This window comes from Bubalus bubalis, chromosome 2 (genome assembly GCF_019923935.1).
Source record: "Bubalus bubalis isolate 160015118507 breed Murrah chromosome 2, NDDB_SH_1, whole genome shotgun sequence".
In the NCBI taxonomy this organism is placed as follows: domain Eukaryota; kingdom Metazoa; phylum Chordata; class Mammalia; order Artiodactyla; family Bovidae; genus Bubalus; species Bubalus bubalis.
The window spans coordinates 182,982,860-183,000,256 of record NC_059158.1 but is presented as its reverse complement, the minus strand read 5'-3'; the positions used below and the strand labels follow the sequence as shown (position 1 = coordinate 183,000,256).

Here is a 17,397-nt window from a genome sequence, read left to right as displayed (position 1 = left end):
GGCCGGAGCGGGCGCTGCTCACCCCGTGCCCCCTCTCTCCCAGCCCGGGGGCTCCCCCACCTTTGAAGCCGTCTCGACACAGACACTGGAACTCGTACTCGCCCGCGGGCATGCACGTGGCGCCGTGGCGACAGGGCTGGCGCTCACACGGCGAGCTGTCATAGCACTGCCCGACGCCCCGGCTGCCCAGGAAGCTGTAGGTGAGGTCCAGCCGCTTTCCGTTCACTGACACCTGTGGGCACAGGCACACGGAGGGACCTGAAGAACGCAGCAGGCAGAGGCACGGGTGTGCCAGCAGATGGAGGGGATCAGGGGACCCCAGGCTCCAACTTGAGCAGTGAGGTGGGAGACTAGAGCAGGCAAAGTGTGAAAGTCGCTCAATCGTGTGTCCGAATGTTTGTGACCCCATGGACTATACAGTCCATGGAATTCTCCAGGCCAAAATACTGGAGTGGGTAGCCTTTCCCATCTCCAGGGGATCGTCCCAACCCAGGGATCGAACCCGGGTCTCCTGCATTGCAGGCAGACTCTTTACCAGCTGAGCCACCAGGGAAGCCCAAGAATACTGGAGTGGGTAGCCTTTCCCTTCTCCAGGGGATCTTCCCAATGCAGGGATCGAACCCAGGTCTCCCACATTGCGGGCGGATTCTTTACCAGCTGAGCCATCAGGGAAGGAGGAACAGAGTCCAGGGCCTGCTGTGCGCCCGGGAAACACCCATCACAGTGGTCCCGCCTTGGGATGACCTTTGAAAGCAGGTGCAATCATCCCATTTCACAGAAGAGGAAACTGAGGCTCGGAGGGGGAAGTGTCCAGTCCCCAGCACCCGGGGCTGACTGCAGAAGAAGCGAGACCACCCCGCCTTCCCTGTTGGTGGTCGGGAAGTCTGCTCACCTCACCCACACAGCCGTGGAAGTGGGCGCTCACGTTGGTGGCCGGGGGCAGCTGCACGGCTGGCTCCACGCCGCCCAGGTAGAGCAGGGTGTGCAGGTTGAGGCCCTGGCTCTTGCCAGGTGAGGAGCGCAGCACGGGCCGCCCGCCATTCACCCGCAGGCTGCCATCCTTGTTGAGACGCTCTGCAGACACGTGGTGCCAGCGGCCCAGGGCCAGCGGCTCGGCGCTCCGCAGGACAGCCAGGCCTGGGGAGGACGCCGGGCAGTGTTGGCACGTGGATGGGCCCCCCTGCCCTGGCCCACCCCCCTGCGGGAATTTGAGCAGACACAGAACCTCCTTCAGCCTCTCTGTGCCTCCTGAGGAACCCCCAAAGAGGTCTAGGGACTCGAATCGAGTCAGACGGAGAGAAGGACGCAAAGAACAGGGGTCTCCTGTTGGTCTGACTTCAGAATTTATTCCTCCTGCCTCTTGGGGCCCCAGAGGGCCTGCGTAGTGGGGCACAGAGCCCGGTGCCCATGGCCCGTCTGTGTTTGGTATCCATACTCACCTGAGCCCAGCTCGTATCGGAACTCCAGGTGGCCGCCGACCATCGCCAGGGACACAAAGTCCTCCACCGGCCCACTCTTCCCTCCACTGAACAGCAGCACCCCATCGGGCGCCAGCGGCTTGAACTCCACGTCCAGGCGCAGCTCGTGGTGTGTGTTGGTGAGAGCAGGCAGTGCCAGGTAGGAGTCCGTGCCCGACAGGGAGGGGGTGGTCACGGTCACACCTGCGGCAGCCACAGCTCAGCTGGGGCAGTGGGAACCCCGGGGTCCTGGGGGGCTCCGAGCAGGTAGCCTTCCTCCGGGACCCCTGCTCACCCCCACTGTCCAGTCCCAGAGGCTGGGGACCCGCTGGGCAGTGGCTGCAGCAGCGGCCTTGAGACTCCCTGCCCCCTGGTGCTGCAGAGCAGGCTGGTCTCCCATCAGATCGGGTTCCTCTCTGGGGCCCTTGCTTAAGGAATTCAGGCTCCGGAATAATTGCATCATCCACAGGATCCGTCAGGGCCTCAGGGTGCCCTGCCCAGCTCCCCCTGTCCTCCCTGGGATCCCCGGGGTCTCAGGCCCCCGCTCTGCTTACCTTCCTCACACCTCATCCCCGAGCGGCCCAGGTGGCAGCGGCAGGTGTAGCCGTGGCCGTCGGGCCGGTTCACACACGTGGCGTCGGGTCCACAGGCCTCTGGGGGTGGGGGACACAGTGGGCAGTGAGGTGGGAGGGATATGGAGGTGTCCAGGGAGAGAGAGAGGGGTCCTGATGCCAGGGTTCTACCTACTGAAGCCGGGGCCTCAGCTGGTTAGCCCAGCCAGCCCGGGAGGGCTGCATGGGGAGACGGGGGAGGGGGAAGGGACTTAGGCCAGGGGGATAGCAAGGCGGAGTGAGCCCGTGACTCCGGGTGTTGTTCCTGGAAGACTGCACCCGCCTGCACTACGGTGTGGGGGTGAGGAGTCCCTGGGAGGTGGGGGGTGGGATGAGTGCCCTGGTAACAGGTGGTAGATACCCAGGAGCAGTGATGGGGGCCAGGGGCCGTGCCTGGGTGCAGCAAGCGGGGTGAGGCCTTGGGTGGCAGAGATGTGAGGTGGAGGGGAATTGGTGTAAGCGGTGATGGAAGTCAGAAGCCAGGAAGGTCTAAGTACTTGGGGGAGGACCCACGAGCATGGTGAGTACTCAACCGCTGGGGAGGCAGGGGGTGGTTGAGGGTGGGTATGCAGACGCAGTGACGGGCAGAGGGAATAGGCTGGTGTGGCAGCCACGGACGGGGCGGGTGGGTACCCACCTGGGTGGCAGTGCAGGGCCTGTGAGTGCTCACAGCGGCTCCCGGTGAAGCCAGCCGGGCACACACACACATAGCTGCTGCTCTCCGAGTCCTGGCACTGGCCCCCGTTCTGCGAGGCAACCCCCAAAAGTCAGGCTAAGGACACCCTGGCCTTCCCCTGCTTCCCACGGAGTTGGGGAGGGGGGTTCCGTCACGGCCGAGGGCAGTGGCTGGGGGCAGCCAGGAGGAGGGTGCGGCCTGGAGGGTCACCTGGCAGGGCCGGTCCCGGCAGGTGGGGCAGTGGGAGATGCCATGTGCCGTGAGGTTGAGGTCGTGGAAGACGATCTCCTCGCCTTGGATGCGCAGCTCTCGGACACAGCCTGGGGGTGGGGCGGGTGGACAGGATGAGCCAAGGTGGGGGTGCCCGGAGGCCTGGGTGACCACATCCTCCTGGGTGACCACGGGCTCGGCCAGCCCGGGGGGAGGTCTGGCCAGGGCTGCAGGTGGGGGGCAGGGGGGCTCACCTATGAAGCCGCTGCTCAGCCCCGCCTTGGGGATGGCGCCGTAGTCGGGATAGCCGCCCAGGTAGAGCTCCTCATTCAGGTCCAAGCCCTGGAACTTGCCCTGGGCAGAGGGGACATGGGGAATGGCAGCCGGGCTGGGTGGAGGTTGGGGAGGGGTGGGCCTGGGGGGATGGAGCTGGGTCTCACCTGAGAGGTGCCGTTGACCGGCGCCAGGCTGCCCACGATCAGGGAGCCCTGGGTGAGGCTCCGCAGCAGGGTCACGGTGTGGAACTGGCCCAGGGCCAGCGGCGTGGGGTGGCGGATGGTAGCCATGCCTGAGCCTGCGTCAAACCTGCTCCGCGGGGCAGGGGTAGGGGGGCAGGGCAGGAGAGAGAGAATGTGGGGTCTGTAGGGAGGGCCCCAGGCCGGCAAAGGGGTCGACGCCATTGACCGCCTCCCTGCCCACCCCGCCCCTGACCCTCCCCAAGCCTTCTCCCCCTTACACCTGTTCCCTGGGAGCTTGTCCAGAGCCGCCCCAGGGGCTCCAAGTGTGCCTGGCTCCAGGCCCCTGCAGCCTAGCACGTGGCCTCACTGCTCGTCTGAGGACCCTCTCTGCGATCACGTTTTCTTTCCTTCCTAGTTTGCGGCTGGTGTCCCCCAACCAGGACATTACATTCCCACAAGGGCCAGAATTTGATCCGTTGTGTTTATCTCTCTATCGGTGCCTGGCACACATTCAGAAATGACTGCTGAATGAATGAATGAATGAATGAAGGAGTTCTGGCCAGCAGCCTTGCCCTGGAAGGTCGCTCTCAGCATCACTGAGTGTTCAAGCTGCAGTTTTGTGCATGTCAGAGGCTGGTTCCTCCACCACCGGCCGGTGGGCTGTGCTGACCCCAGCAGAACGGAGGTCATCGAGGATAACAGCCACATCTTCTTCCTGCCCCTGATCGGAATTCCTGCAGTCTAGTCCCCCAGCGCCCCCTCCCCCATAAACTGGGAGGGTGAGGGTTCTCACCGGAACTCGGGCCTCCCGCCCACGAGGCCGAAGGAGATGAAGTCAGGCTGCCTGTTGGCCAGGTTGGCAGGGCTCCCTGGGATCTGCTTCTGCCCGTTGTATAGCAGCATCCCTGGTGGGCACGGCTGTGTGAGGGCCTCCCCGTCCACGCCCCCACCCCACCGCCCCCGCCCCAAGCTGGGGAGCCCGCCCCTCCCTCGGGCACATCCCACGCAGCCAGGGCGTCTCACTCTCAGGACAGGACCTCAGATAGAAGGGCCTTGCTGAGAGTCCCTAGAAAGAAGCTGAACTTGCTCCACTTATGAGGGAGGGTCAATCTGAAGAAGGAGCGGGAGGCAGAGAGACTCACCGGAGTAGAGAAGAAGGCCTGGACAGTGCAAGTCAGAGACCCATAAGAGGAGGGAGGAGACAGATGAGAGAGAGAGAGAGAGAGAGGGGAGGAAAGGGTGAGGGGGGAGGAGGGACGAGGGAGCGGAGGCGGGGCAGGAGGGTGGGGCGGCCGCATTGTGGCAGACTTGGAGGCAGGAGGCTTGGGAACAGGCATCTCAGAGGAGTGGATGGAGAAGTAAGGCGGAGGAGAGAGCCAGAGCAGGGGAGCCCGGCAGGTCTGGGGGCCCCGGGACAGGGGGGTCCGAGGACCAGCGGCTGCCAGGGCTGGTGCCACGCTGGCAGGGACCGCGGAGATCCCCAGCATCAGCTCCGCTCCCGCGGCTCACCATCCGCGGAGTCTGGCCGGAAGGTGATCTTGATCTCAAACTTCCTGTAGGCGTCCTTGATGGTGGGCAGCGGCAGGAAGGAGTAGGGGGTCTGCGTGAAGTAGGGCACCACACGCTCTGTGGGCAGAAAGCACAGTTCCAGACAACACTCCCCGGGGCGGGGGCAGGGTGCGGCCGCTCCCCCGGCAGGGGTGGGGGTGTGTGTGGTCTCACCTGGCACCTGCAACTGGGCGAAGGCCTTGACCTTGCCCTGGCGGTTGGTGGCGGTGCAGACGTACGTGCCCGCATCCTGGGGCTGGACCGAGGGCAGCAGCAGCATGTGGTTCTCTAGGCGGCTGTCGGGCGGCAGGTTCCCGTCCAGCTGCAGACACACCAGCACTGTGACCCTGGCCGTGGCCGGCACCTCCGTGGGGCCTGCCCCTCACCCCCAGTCTGGGGCCCCCACCCTCAGACCCGGAGCGCAGACTCTGTGCCAAGCCTGAGGGTCCTGGGGACAGTGACACACAGAAGACCTGGTTCCAGCCATTCAGGCACACCTGCCGGCCCCCTGCCCAGCAGTTACCTTGCTCCAGGTGATTTCAGGAGAGGGGTAGCCAGAGACCATGCAAGGGAAGACAGCTGTAGAACCCGCGGGCACGCGGACCTCAGGGGGCGTTGAGATCTGGGGCAAGGCTGAGAGGAAGGAGGGGGACGCAGGCCGTCAGCCTGATGGCGGCCACTGCCTGACTCGTTTAATCCTCACGCCCTCCCTGGGAGGGAGGCACTGTCTCCCCGTTTCACAGATGAGGGAGCTGTGGCTTGGAGGCAAAGGAGCCGTTCACTCCTGGTTGCAATGATGGAACCTGGCAGAGCCAGGGCTCGGGGACGTGTCCAGCTGAGTCCACAGACTGAGCCTCGAAAACCCACCGGGCTGGAACATTGTGCAGCCCTCGGGGGACCTGAAAAGGGGGTACTATGGCAGCGGGGTGAGTTTGGGGGCGAGTCAGAGGGCCTGGGGTGAAAAGGAATAGCTTTTGAAGAACACACAGATTATAACTGCCTGGTATCATCTATGCCCGTGTTTCAGTTCTTTGTTTTAATTTAAAAATCTTTAATCTTTTTTGCCATGCCACGTGGCATGTGAGATCTCAGTTCCCTGACCAGTGGACTGAACCCTCACGCCTGGTAGTGGAAGCATGAAGTCTTAACCGCGGGGCCACCAGGGAAGCCTCAAGTTTTACTGCCTCGTATATCTGCTTTGTGTCTGTGTTGTCCCTGCCATCAGTGTGGGCTACAGGCCCTCCTCACAGAGCAGGCAGTCCTTCAGGTGAGGACTACGCATCTGATTTTCTCCTGATGCCCCGTGGCACAGGTTTCCCTGCGAGTTCCAGCTGCCCCAGAGGACCACTCACGTCTATCCCCTGCTGCACCTGCTTGTTAGGAAAAGTGAAAGTGAAAGTGGCTTGGTCGTGTCCAGCTGTTTGTGACCCCATGGACCATACAGTCCATGGAATTCTCCAGGCCAGAACACTGGAGTGGGTAGCCTATCCCATCTCCAGGGGATCTTCCCAACCCAGGAATCAAACCGGGGTCTCCTGCATTGCAGGGGGATTCTTTACCAACTGAGCTACCAGGGAAGCCCTGCTTGTTAGGAAACCCGCTCCCTAAACACACTGAGCTGAAACTCCCCGCACGAGTGGGAAGAAGGAGGAGGGCAGGGTGGGCAGGAGGCGGCCGAGCACGCCCAGCCCCCCCGGCCCTCACCTTGCACGAGCAGCAGCACGTGGGACTGAGTGGTGCCCGCGGCGTTGGTGGCGGTGCAGCGGTACTGCCCTGCGTCGGCCAACTCCACGCGGGCGATCCTGACGATGCCTCCGCTCTGCACGATACCCGGCCGCAGGCGCCCGCCCACTTTGCTCCACGTCACCTGGGGCTTGGGGTCCCCCAGGGCCAGGCACTCGAACTCTACGGCGTGGCCAACCACCACGGACTGCACGGAGGTCCGGATGTTGATGAGTACGGATGGCAGAGCTGGGGAGGATGGTGGTAGATGGGGTGAGGCCAGCCGGCTGAGGCCCGGGCTCGGGGAGGCCGCAGACAACCCCGGACAGGTGGACACTGCAGCCGAGGCCGCCATCATTTCGCTTGCCTTTTCCTGTGCCCACTTCTCAGCACACGCACTTGTTAGCTCTTTCGTTCATTCACTTCCTCACGGGTGCATCCGCCGTCATTTTCACTGGTTTGTCTAAGCACCCACAAACTCCACGCATCTTCCTTCTCCCTGCCCTCCTTTGCAAGATTCATAAGCTCCCTTACTCTCTGCTAGTGAAAGTTGTTCCGTCGTGTCCGACTCTTTGTGACCCCCTGGACTATACAGTCCATGGGATTCTCCGGGCCAGAATACTGGAGTGGGTCGCCTTTCTCTTCTCCAGGGAATCTTCCCAACCCAGGAATCGAACCCAGGTCTCCCACATTGCAGGTGGACTCTTTATCAGCTGAGCCACCAGGGGAGCCCAGATGTAAGCAAGATACAATCAAATAATTCTCTTTATTTGTACACATTCAAGGGGTTTCTTTGGAGAAGGAAATGGCAACCCACTCCAGTATTCTTGCCTGGAAAATTCTATTAACAAAGGAGCCTGGTGGCTACAGTCCATGCGGTTGCAAAGAGTTGGAAATCAGAGTGACTATCACTCACTCAAGGGGTTTCTTGGGGAATATGGTCCCTAAGCCTTTCATCTCTGTCCCCTGCTCTTAGTAGAAGCCTGAAGCCACCCTCCTACCTTGGACAACCAGCTGGGCACTGGCCTGGGCCTGTCCCCATGGTCCCTGGGCCTGGCACACATAGGTTCCTTGGCAATTCTGGTCCAAGTTCTGGATTCTGTGAAGAAGCAAATAAGACATCAATGAATAAAAACAACTGCTGAGAATATTTGGCAACTGTGTAGGAGTTAAAAGCTGTCAGAGATCAGCACAGGATGTAAATTTCTAGTCTCCCCAGAACCTTAGGAGACGAGCAGGGAGGGTGAATGTCACCACACCCATTTCACACCAAGACCTTCTGGTCTAGAGCTCAGGGTCACACAGTTATCAGGCAGCAGAGCTGCAATCTGGGCCACGTGTATGTAACTGGCCCCAGAGCCTGTTCAACTTGCCTTTAACAACAATACAGACATGGGCCACTGAGGACTGCAGCCCTTCCCTGTGCTGAGCGCTGTGTTAAGTGCTCTGGGGTCTCGCGTAACCCACTGCATGACAGACAGCCCTGAGGCTCAGGGAGTGACTTCTCAAGGCCATCGTTGCATGCTCAGCCCTCCCTGTAGGGCAGGGATTCCAACAGCCCCACTGTGTGCCTGGGGTGGGGGCGCCGCACCCCACTCACCGGAGCACCCCATCATGCACGCTGTGGCCGGGAGGCAGCGGACCCCCCTCCTTGACCCAGCGGAGCTGGGTGCCTGGGTCGCTGGGCACGACACAGTGGAACTCCACGCTGGCCCCTATGCTCTTGGTCTCCAGCTGAGGCGTGACCTGGACTGTGGGTGCAGATCCTGCTGGTGCGGGCGTGGCAGGGAGAGAGCCAGAGGGGCCTGCGGGGACAGGTACGAGGTTGTGAGAGTGTGTGTGTGTGTGTGTGTGTGTGTGATATCTCCGATGCTGCGCCAGGACCCGGGAACCCCCATCCTAACATCCAAAGGACTTACTTCTCCCATTTGCCTCTCTGACCAGGGTAAAAAGACCCTTTACTGGCAGATTCATTCACCTGCTCACTTGTTTAATTATTTAATCGACACATATAAGGGTCTGTGGGGACTTCCCTGGTGGTCCAGTAATGAAGAAACCACCTCCCAAGGCAAGGGACGCAGGTTCAACCCCTGGTCAGGGAACTGAGGTTCCACGTGCCGTAGGACAACTAAGCCTGCAAGCCACACCTGCAGAGCCTGGGTCACGACTAGAGAGACGACCGCACGCTGCAACGAAAGGTCCTGTGTGCTGCGGTTAAGACCCAACGCAGCCAAATAAATGCGTATGAAAGAAAAAAAGTCTGTGAAGTGCTGGACTGTGCTTTCACAGGCTCCTGGACTTCGGGAGGGTTCGGTCTTGGAAAGACTCGGACATTTGAAGGAAGGACAGCAAAAGCTATTCTGACCCTAGTCTAAAACAGGAGGGGGCTTCCCTGGTGGCGCAGGGGATAGGAATCTGCCTGCCAGTGCAGGGGAAAATGGATTTGATCCCTGATCTAAGAAGATGCTCCTTGCCACTGAGCAACTAAGCCCGGGCACCACGACTACCGAAGCCTGTGCTCTGGAGCCCAGGAGCTGCAACTGCTCAGCCCGCAGACCACAGCTACTAAGCCCCTGTGCCCAGGGCCTGTGTTCCGCAACAAGAGAAGTCACTGCAGCACGAGACAGCAGCCCCCACTTCTGCAACTTGAGAGGCCCCTGCAAAGCAGTGAAGACCCAGCACAGCCAAAAATCAATCAATCAATCAATAAGTGAATAAGAATTTACAGAAAATAGGAAGATCCCAGGTGAAGGCACCTACCTGTCCGGGTAGGTGAGTGGGTCAAATGCATATTACCACCATTTACCAAGCGCCCACTACCTGCTCCAGGCTCTACATACGTGTATCTTTCTAAGTCAGCCTGTGTGCTAACCTCGTCCTCTCTACCTGACAGGATGAAAACAATGAAGCTTGCGGTCCACTGACTTGGCCAAGGTCGCACAGCCATCAGGCAATGGAGCTGGGGCATTGAACCCAGGACCCGGGCTGACTCTGGCCTGGGGCTCCCAAGGAGACCACGGAGACGCTGGATTCCCTGGAAACCTGCTGAGAGCCTGGGCAGCTGGGGTGCTGCCCCAGCACACACTCCTCGTGGTCACCGTCTGGCATTTACACGGCCCGTTCTGGGTGCTGTGGGTGGACAAGCCCGGAGCTGCTAGGTCCGGACTCGGGCCCTGCCCTGATTGTCCAGTCTGGCAGGTGAGGCAGGCTGGGGTACTTATGTAAACATAGCCTCCGGCAGTGTGAGGTCAATGTCCAGGAGCGGGGCGGGGGACACAGCGGTGAGAGCTACAGGTGCCGAGAGCAGTGAGTCGGGTCTTTCTGGAGGAGGCAGGCCTGCCTCGGGCCTTGGGGAACAGGGAAAAGGCAGGAGTTCCCGCTAGAGTAATCAAGGGGGGGCTTTGTGCCCCAAGTGAGGTGCCAGCTGTGGGGTAAGTGAAGGGCTCAGACGAGTGCCTAGAGGAAAAATGGACCCCCCGTCCTGCCCAGCCTGAGCCGCAGCCGCTCACCTTGGACGAGCACCTGGGCGAAGGCCTCAGCCAAGCCCACCCTGTTGGTGACCTGGCAGCGGTAGCGGCCCGAGTCCTCAGGGGCCGCGGCCTCGAACAGCAGCAGCTCGTTCCTGGAGGTGGCCCTTGCTGGGAGGTGGCCACCCACACGGCTCCACTGGAAGGTCAGCGGGGGGGTCCCGTGAGCCAGACACTGCAGCTGCACGGCCTCCCCGGCTCGCACCGAGGCGTGCTCCGGGACGGTGGTGGCGTAGGGCGGGCCTAGGGTCGGGGGTGGGGGTGGGGGAGACACAGAGGTCAGGGCGGCAGCTGGCGCTGGGCCCCAGCAACTGGCCAAAGGGACCGGCGAAGCCGAAGGATGCTGAGCCCCGAGGACTGGGGATGAGGGCAGGCCAGGTCCCAGGCGGGCATGTGCGTGTTAGGGGAGGGCAGGCTCCCGGGGTCTGGAGGGGTCTGCGACCCTCCAGATGGGGCTCCTGGGGTTCCATCTGGGACGGACGTGGAGCCTGGCTGGGGGTGGTGAGGGGCGCTTGGACCTCCATGCGGTGCAGAGAAGGTAGCCTGGGGAGGGTGGGCCAGGGCCTTACTCTCTACGTGCAGGACGACGGTGGCCTCTGCGTGCCCGGCCGGGCTGGAGGCGTTGCAGATGTACTGGCCCGAGTCCTGCTGGGCCACCCGCGGGATGATGAGCGTGTCGCCTTCCAGCCGGTGCTGCCAGGGCAGCGGGGAACGCAGCTTGGACCAGTGGATGGTGGGCTTGGGGCTGCCTGCAGAGTGGAGCGGCAGAGGTTGGTCTGCGCTGTCCCCCAGGATTGGCTGGGGGGCGGCGTGGTCAGGAAGGGACTTGGGCGAGCTTGCTTTTTCATGGGGGCCGCTAAGCGGGCCCCTGAGCCATCGCTGGGTGACTGCCCCCTCCCTGGGCATGACACCGTCTTTGGGTCTCCAAAGATGTCTAAATTCTGGGCCCGCGGCTCCGCCCGCCTCGTGGGCCCGCACCCCCGCCCGCCCGTGGGCCCGTGCCCCCGCCTGCCCGTGGGCCCGCGCCCGTCCGCACCTGTGGCTGAGCAGCGCAGGGTGGCTGTGTGTCCGGCTTCCACGGTCAGCTCGACTTCTTCCACCTGGACCTGGGGGGCCCCCGGGGCCACGGCACCCGTGTCTACAATCACTTCCACTCGCTTCTGCGCCGTGCCCAGTGCATTCTGAGCTAGGCAGACGTAGGTGCCCGCATCTGACGGTTTAGCTGATGAAATCTGGAAGAAGCAAGAGTCTTGGTTAGGGGGCTTTGAGGGGGGTACCTTGGCGGCAGCCCCTAGCTTTTGGCTTGGTTTTAAACTCTTTCCTCTACTTGTTCATCCGTTTTTAGCTTTCCTATTTGACTGGTTACTTGAGAGCTCACACTCAAGATGTCCCACCAGTCCACGCATTTACTTGCCCATCCAGTCACCCCACCCCTCTGTTCATCCATCCATATACCATCCACCCATCTACCCTCCCATCCATCTACCCACTCATCCACCCATCTACCTACCCACCCACCCACTCATCCATCCACCTACCCATCCACCCACCCATCCATCCATCCACCCACCCATCTATCCATCCACTGACCCACCCCACCACCTATCCTTCAATCCGTTCTTTCCTCCTTCCCTTTTCTCCACTTTCCTTCTTTCTTCCTGACTGTCTTCCAATCTACCCATCATCCGCCTAACCCTCCCCTTCTCCACCAATTCATCACCCATCTGGTGACCCACCACTCTCTCCTCCAAGTATCTGCTCAAGGATGGGCTCTGACTGGGCCTCAGGTCCAGAGGTGAGACCTCCCTGGCCTCACCTGCAGCACTGTGTGGCTGTCCAGGAGCCCATGCGCCCGCTGCTCCAAGTGGGTGGGGGCACCGATCCGGGTCCAGCGAGCAGAAGAGCGGGGCTCCCCGGAACTGACACACTCCAGGGTGACGTCCTTTCCCAGCTTCACCCGCACAGGGCCCTCGGGGAGCACGGACACCGTAGGGGGCCCTGTCCAGAGGAGCGGCATGGCTGACACACACGCGGGGCCCTGCTGGCCACGTGCCCTGTCACAGCCCCCTTGTCGGCAGCTGCCAGTGGGCACTGGTCTCCCCACTGAACCCACGTAGGGACCGAGGCTCAGAGAAGGAGAATGCCCAAGAGAGAGGCGAGGGGCAGAGGTGGGAATTGGGGCTGGAAATAGGAAGGCAGAGCCTGCGGGGTCGAAGGCCCTCACCATGCACGCTGAGGTTCACGACACTCTGGGCCACGCCGTAGGCATTGGAAGCCACGCAGCGGTAGGTACCGTGGTTGCTGGGCCGGGCGCCCACGATGGTGATGATGGAGCCATTGGGGCTGATGCGGACGTTGTCTGGCATCAGGGAGGGTACGGTCAGTGAGGGTGTCCTCCTGCCTGGGAGCTGCCAGGAGGCGCACCAGCGCCCCATGCCCCAACCCCTCTGGTCTGGGTGTATCCAGCTCACGAGGTCACAGATGACCAATGAAGATGGAGACACTTCTGGGTCCGGCCCTGTCCCCATCCACATTGGGACATCCAGACCCCAGGGAGAAGGGCTTTACCAAGGGTCACACGGTGAGTTTGGTGCCAGGGTCCCCTCCACCCAGCCTCCAGTGGTTGTCATCGTGCATTCGTACCCATCTCTAGCCCCCCCTGCACCCGGCCCAGCTCACCCTCCAGCTCCTGGTTCCGAGTCTTCCACTCAAGGCTGATGGGGGCTGCCCCGTCATGGACGAGGCACTTGAAGCTGGCATCTTGGCCCTGCTGCACGGTGCTGCTGGGTGGGTCGATGGAGATCACAGGGCTCCTAAGACCTGGGGGGCAGAGGGCTGGGCTGGGCAGGGCTGTGTGGGTTCCAGGGTCTCCCCGCCTCCCCTGGCCCATGGTGTCTGCCTCACTCACGGTAGGAGGACCCCGCGCTGGGTGGGACAGTGATGGTGAAGGAGGCTTCCTGCTCGGACCCTGAGCCGCCAACCACGCGACATACGTATTCTCCAGAGTCAGACTGGGAGACGTGGTGGAGCCGTAGCCGGGAGCCGTGGGTCTGTCGGAATGATGAGGGGTGGCCGTCATGCCAAAGCACTTGGGGCAGGGCAAGCCCCCGAGCCCAGCTGTGCCAGTGTGTAAAGAGTTCTCCCTTGGGTCTCAGGAGCTCAGAGCTCCAGCTGGAGAGGGGAGGGTGGTTCACAGACACCTACAAGCCCAACATATCCCCTTTGTAGAGGGGAAAACTGGCTCAGGAGATGATTCAGCAGCAGAGCCAGGAGAAGAACCCAGGTCTCTTGACTCTCCGGCTGGTGATAACTCCTTGCAGGAAAGCATTTGATCCCCTAGGGTCCCCAGGCAGGCCGGGGTTTGTACGGAGAAGGTCGGGGAGGCAGAAGGTAACCGCAGGTCAGACCTGGCCCATTCTGGATTCCTCGCCATCCAGGGCCCCCGTACCTGGTGCCGGGCGGGCAGGCTGCCCCCGCGCTTGTGCCATGTGACCTGGGCGTGGGCCTGCCCGGGGACCACGCAGTTCAGATCGACGGTCTGCCCTTCAGTCACGTGGGAGGAGGAGGCCTCGATGTGGATGGGCTGGGCGAGTCCTGGGGCTGTGGACACAATGGGCAGTGGGTGGGAAAGCCGAGGCTCTAGGGGTGCAGGCAGACGCCGAAGGCGGGGGGCAGTGAGCACCACCTGGTGCTCTTTGAAGGTGCGCTGGCTTCAGAGCAGCTGACATGGCTGAGTGCCACTGACTTAAGAAGAGTCTCGGACCCCTGGGGGCTGGGGTGCCACGTGAGACCTTGGTCCCCAGTGGTTGGGGACCTTCCTGCAGCCAAGGGCTAGAGCCCTGCGGGAGAGCAGGAGGAACAAGGCCAGGAAGGGGCCCCAAGCCTGCGCCCCAGCACCACCCGCGGCTCTTGTCGCTCACCAGGAATGGGACTTGGGCTGGAAGCCTCGATTGTGACCAGGACGGAAGCCTCCAGGGTGCCCGTGCTGCTGGACACTTGGCAGGAGTATTCGCCAGAGTCGGCGGGGGACACGTGGTTCAGCCTCAGCAGCGGGCCGTGGACCTGGCCAGGGTGGGGAGAGTGAACTTGGCGGGGGGTGGAGGCTGGTGGCCAAGTTTTTCAGTTGCCCCAGCCCTGAAACCCGTCCCGCAGAACCGTCACGGGCCACTGCGGAGGCGGTCTCCTGCCAAAGGCGACCCCCTTCTGACATTAGACACCGCAGAGGATGTTTTCTGTTACATTTTTCCTGGCAGGAGAAAGCAGTGTCATGAGTAAGAGTGTTCTTTTCTGTTGCTTTGTTTGTTTGTTTTTTTAATTTTTGGCTGTACTCTGTAGCATGTTAGATCTTAGTTCCCCAGCCAGGGATTGAACTCATTCCCCCTGCATTGGAGTCTTAACCACTGGGGAAGTTCAAGAGGTGTCCTTTCCTAATTCATGCCAAGGTTCTGGGCAGCCCTTGATATGAAGGGTTTAGCCCAACCATGTCCAGCTTGCCCTTGACCCCCTGACCCCCAGTGACCTTCTGCTGCCATTTCTCCTGAAGCCTTGAATGCGCTGGGGCCACCTTCCCTCCTGGGCAGGGGGAGTGGGGAGGAGGTGCCCGCACCCTGCTTTCTTCAGACTCCATACCTGGTGCCGAGCAGGGAGGCTGCCTCCACGCCTGTGCCAGGTGACCTGAGCATGGGCCTGGCCGGGCACCACACATTTTAGATCCAGGGTCTGCCCTTCGGCCACGTGGGAGGAGGAGGTCTCGATGCGGATGGGTGGAGCTCCGCCCGGGGCTGGCCCACAGGAAGAAGTCAGTGAGCTGGGGCTCCGTGCACCCTCAGCCCCTGCCCCTGGGTGCCCAGGTGTTCAGAGGCTACGCGACGACAGTCCTGATTGTCCCCCTTCCCGTTCCTCTGAGGCCTGGAGCAGCTGGGTTAGCCAGGGGCACAGAGGCGCCTCATTCTCTAGACGATGGCCCACCATCTCCTGAGCTCACATCATCGCTGGCGGCCGGGGCTCAGGGCCGGGGCCCTCCACACGGATCACTAATGTTTCCCGGACTTGCATAGTATGTGGCTAAGAACCCAGACTCTGGGGCCACACTGCCTGAGTTCAAAACCCAGCCCTGTTATTTATCAGTTGTGGAACCTTTGGAAAGCTATTAAAAAAAAAAACTAAACTAAACGAACAAACAAACAAACAAAAGAAACCTTCCCATGCGTCAGTTTCCCCATCTGTAAAACAGAGAGAACCATCATACCAACCTCAAACGCTTACTGTGAGGGGGAAATGAGTTCCTATGTGTAAATATACCAGGGCCCACCACCTAATAAGTGTGTATCATGCTCATTACTCAGCAGCTCAGGTACTATTATCATGAATCCTCTTACAGCCACACGCTGCCTGTGCTGTTAATTCCTTTCCATTTTCCTTTTTAAGTGAGTCACTGAAGATGAGCCTTAAATACACAGCCCCATTACAGGCAATGATTTCCATGCAGTTGTGACAGGTCTGACTTGTTGCTGTTTTTTGTCTAGTATACCAGCATCGATATAAAAGGTGTTCATCAGGGTACCGCTTAGAGTCACCCTCTCTGACCCCAGAGGTGCACGTTGCAGCCTTTTAAGGAACCTGCGTCATTGTTGCAAGGGCTCTACCAGCCCCACTTGACCAGATGCGGAAAGCGACACAGGAGCGCCTCGTGTAACATTTCAGAGCGTGGGCAGAGTGCTGGGGGCGCAAGCCCCGCAAGCAATGCCTCGTGCAACATTTCAGAGCGTGGGCAGAGTGCTGGGGGCGCAAGCCCCACAAGCAATGCCTCGTGCAACATTTCAGAGCGTGGGCAGAGTGCTGGGGGCGCAAGCCCCGCAAGCCAGGCTCTTGGCTCCGTGTTCTCGGGCCCCTGGGGACAAAACCCGTTCGCTCTGGCTCCCGACCTGGGTCCCTTCCTCCAGCCGCCCAGCCCCACCGCAGGGATCCTCACCGGGGACGACAACGGTGCCAGAGCCGGAAGCTTCAATGGTGACCAGGACGGAGGCCTCCAGGGGCCCAGAGCCGAGGGCCACGCGGCACACGTACTCGCCCGAGTCGGCCGGGGACACCCGGTGCAGCCGCAGGCGTGAGCCGTGGGTCTGAGGGGCACGGCGCGGGAGAGAAGCAGAAGTGAGGCGGCGTGGAGGATCCGGCCTTGGAGGCTGGGGCCCGGGGCTCAGCCTCTGACCCAGGCAGGCCCCGTGTCCCACGGGGGGCTCCCAGGTCTCCCCCCAGGGCAGGGCGTGAGGGACAGGCCCCAAGCCGGGGCGCCCACATCCAGCAGCCCTCCTACTAGGTCCTGCCCCCCACTCACGCCCCCACCTGGTGGTGAGCCGGGAGGCTGCCTCCACGCCTGTGCCACGTGACCTGTGCGTGGGCCTGGCCGGGGACCACGCAGTTCAGATCCAGGGTCTGCCCTTCGGCCACGTGGGAAGACGACGACTCGATCCTGATAGGCATGGTCCCGCCGGGGCCTGGGGGCACAGAGACAGAGAGCCAGGGCTTTGGTCCTAAGTCATTTGGGAGCCTCAACTGCGGAAACTCCCACTGCCCTCCAGGTAGGAACGCTAACACTTATTACAGGATGCCAGGCACTGATCTAAGTGCTTTCTGTGCATTATCAACTCATGTCAGCCTCACAAAATTCACCGACTTCCTGCGATGATGGGCGCGTTTACCACCCACACTGATGTAGTAGCAGCTACCAGCTAGGGCAGCTCCTGTGCACTTGGTTATTGAAACATGAAGGTCAAGCGTGGCTAGTGGCCACTGTACGGGACAGCTCTCTGAGGCTGAAATGACCCATATCCCCGCTTCACTGACGACGGCACCGAAGCCGAGAGGGAAGTCTCTCCCTCAAGGTCCTTAGTGGCGTTGGCAGGGTGTGAACCCAGGCTTCTTTCTGGGGAGCCCTCGTCCTGGCCCACCACCTCGTCTGAGTGCCCTGACTACAGAGCCCTTCCTCCCCAGGAAACACGGGTACCAGCATCTCCCACTCCCTGCCTGGGTCACTCATTGGACTCACCGGAGGGGCTACCGGTGCCGGGGGAGACTGAGACCACGATGGAGGCCTCCAGGGCATCGATGTTGTTGTTGGCCCGGCACACATACTCGCCTGAATCTGCCACGGACATCTGGTGCAGCCTTAGGTGGGAGCCGTGGGCCTGG

General features: G+C 61.5%; 1 protein-coding gene across 6 annotated transcripts in view; it reads right to left on the bottom strand.

The window, feature by feature from the left end:
- Positions 1-17,397, bottom strand: part of HSPG2 (heparan sulfate proteoglycan 2) — a 108,246-nt gene that overhangs the window by 5,578 nt on the left and 85,271 nt on the right. For all 6 annotated transcript variants that reach the window (XM_044938139.2, XM_044938140.2, XM_044938141.2 and 3 more), the window contains 28 exons: positions 17,255-17,393; positions 16,552-16,703; positions 16,181-16,328; positions 14,839-14,990; positions 14,130-14,271; positions 13,658-13,809; positions 13,118-13,259; positions 12,889-13,029; positions 12,434-12,568; positions 12,026-12,207; positions 11,246-11,441; positions 10,779-10,958; positions 10,192-10,452; positions 8,283-8,487; positions 7,684-7,781; positions 6,665-6,931; positions 5,484-5,593; positions 5,135-5,282; positions 4,922-5,038; positions 4,206-4,317; positions 3,395-3,539; positions 3,209-3,308; positions 2,955-3,064; positions 2,706-2,814; positions 2,012-2,110; positions 1,440-1,661; positions 893-1,137; positions 61-232 (listed from right to left, as the gene is read on the bottom strand). In XM_044938139.2, the coding sequence (XP_044794074.2) occupies positions 61-232; positions 893-1,137; positions 1,440-1,661; positions 2,012-2,110; positions 2,706-2,814; positions 2,955-3,064; positions 3,209-3,308; positions 3,395-3,539; positions 4,206-4,317; positions 4,922-5,038; positions 5,135-5,282; positions 5,484-5,593; positions 6,665-6,931; positions 7,684-7,781; positions 8,283-8,487; positions 10,192-10,452; positions 10,779-10,958; positions 11,246-11,441; positions 12,026-12,207; positions 12,434-12,568; positions 12,889-13,029; positions 13,118-13,259; positions 13,658-13,809; positions 14,130-14,271; positions 14,839-14,990; positions 16,181-16,328; positions 16,552-16,703; positions 17,255-17,393 (4,381 nt within the window). The remainder of the gene's footprint in view (positions 1-60; positions 233-892; positions 1,138-1,439; positions 1,662-2,011; positions 2,111-2,705; positions 2,815-2,954; positions 3,065-3,208; positions 3,309-3,394; positions 3,540-4,205; positions 4,318-4,921; positions 5,039-5,134; positions 5,283-5,483; positions 5,594-6,664; positions 6,932-7,683; positions 7,782-8,282; positions 8,488-10,191; positions 10,453-10,778; positions 10,959-11,245; positions 11,442-12,025; positions 12,208-12,433; positions 12,569-12,888; positions 13,030-13,117; positions 13,260-13,657; positions 13,810-14,129; positions 14,272-14,838; positions 14,991-16,180; positions 16,329-16,551; positions 16,704-17,254; positions 17,394-17,397) is intronic.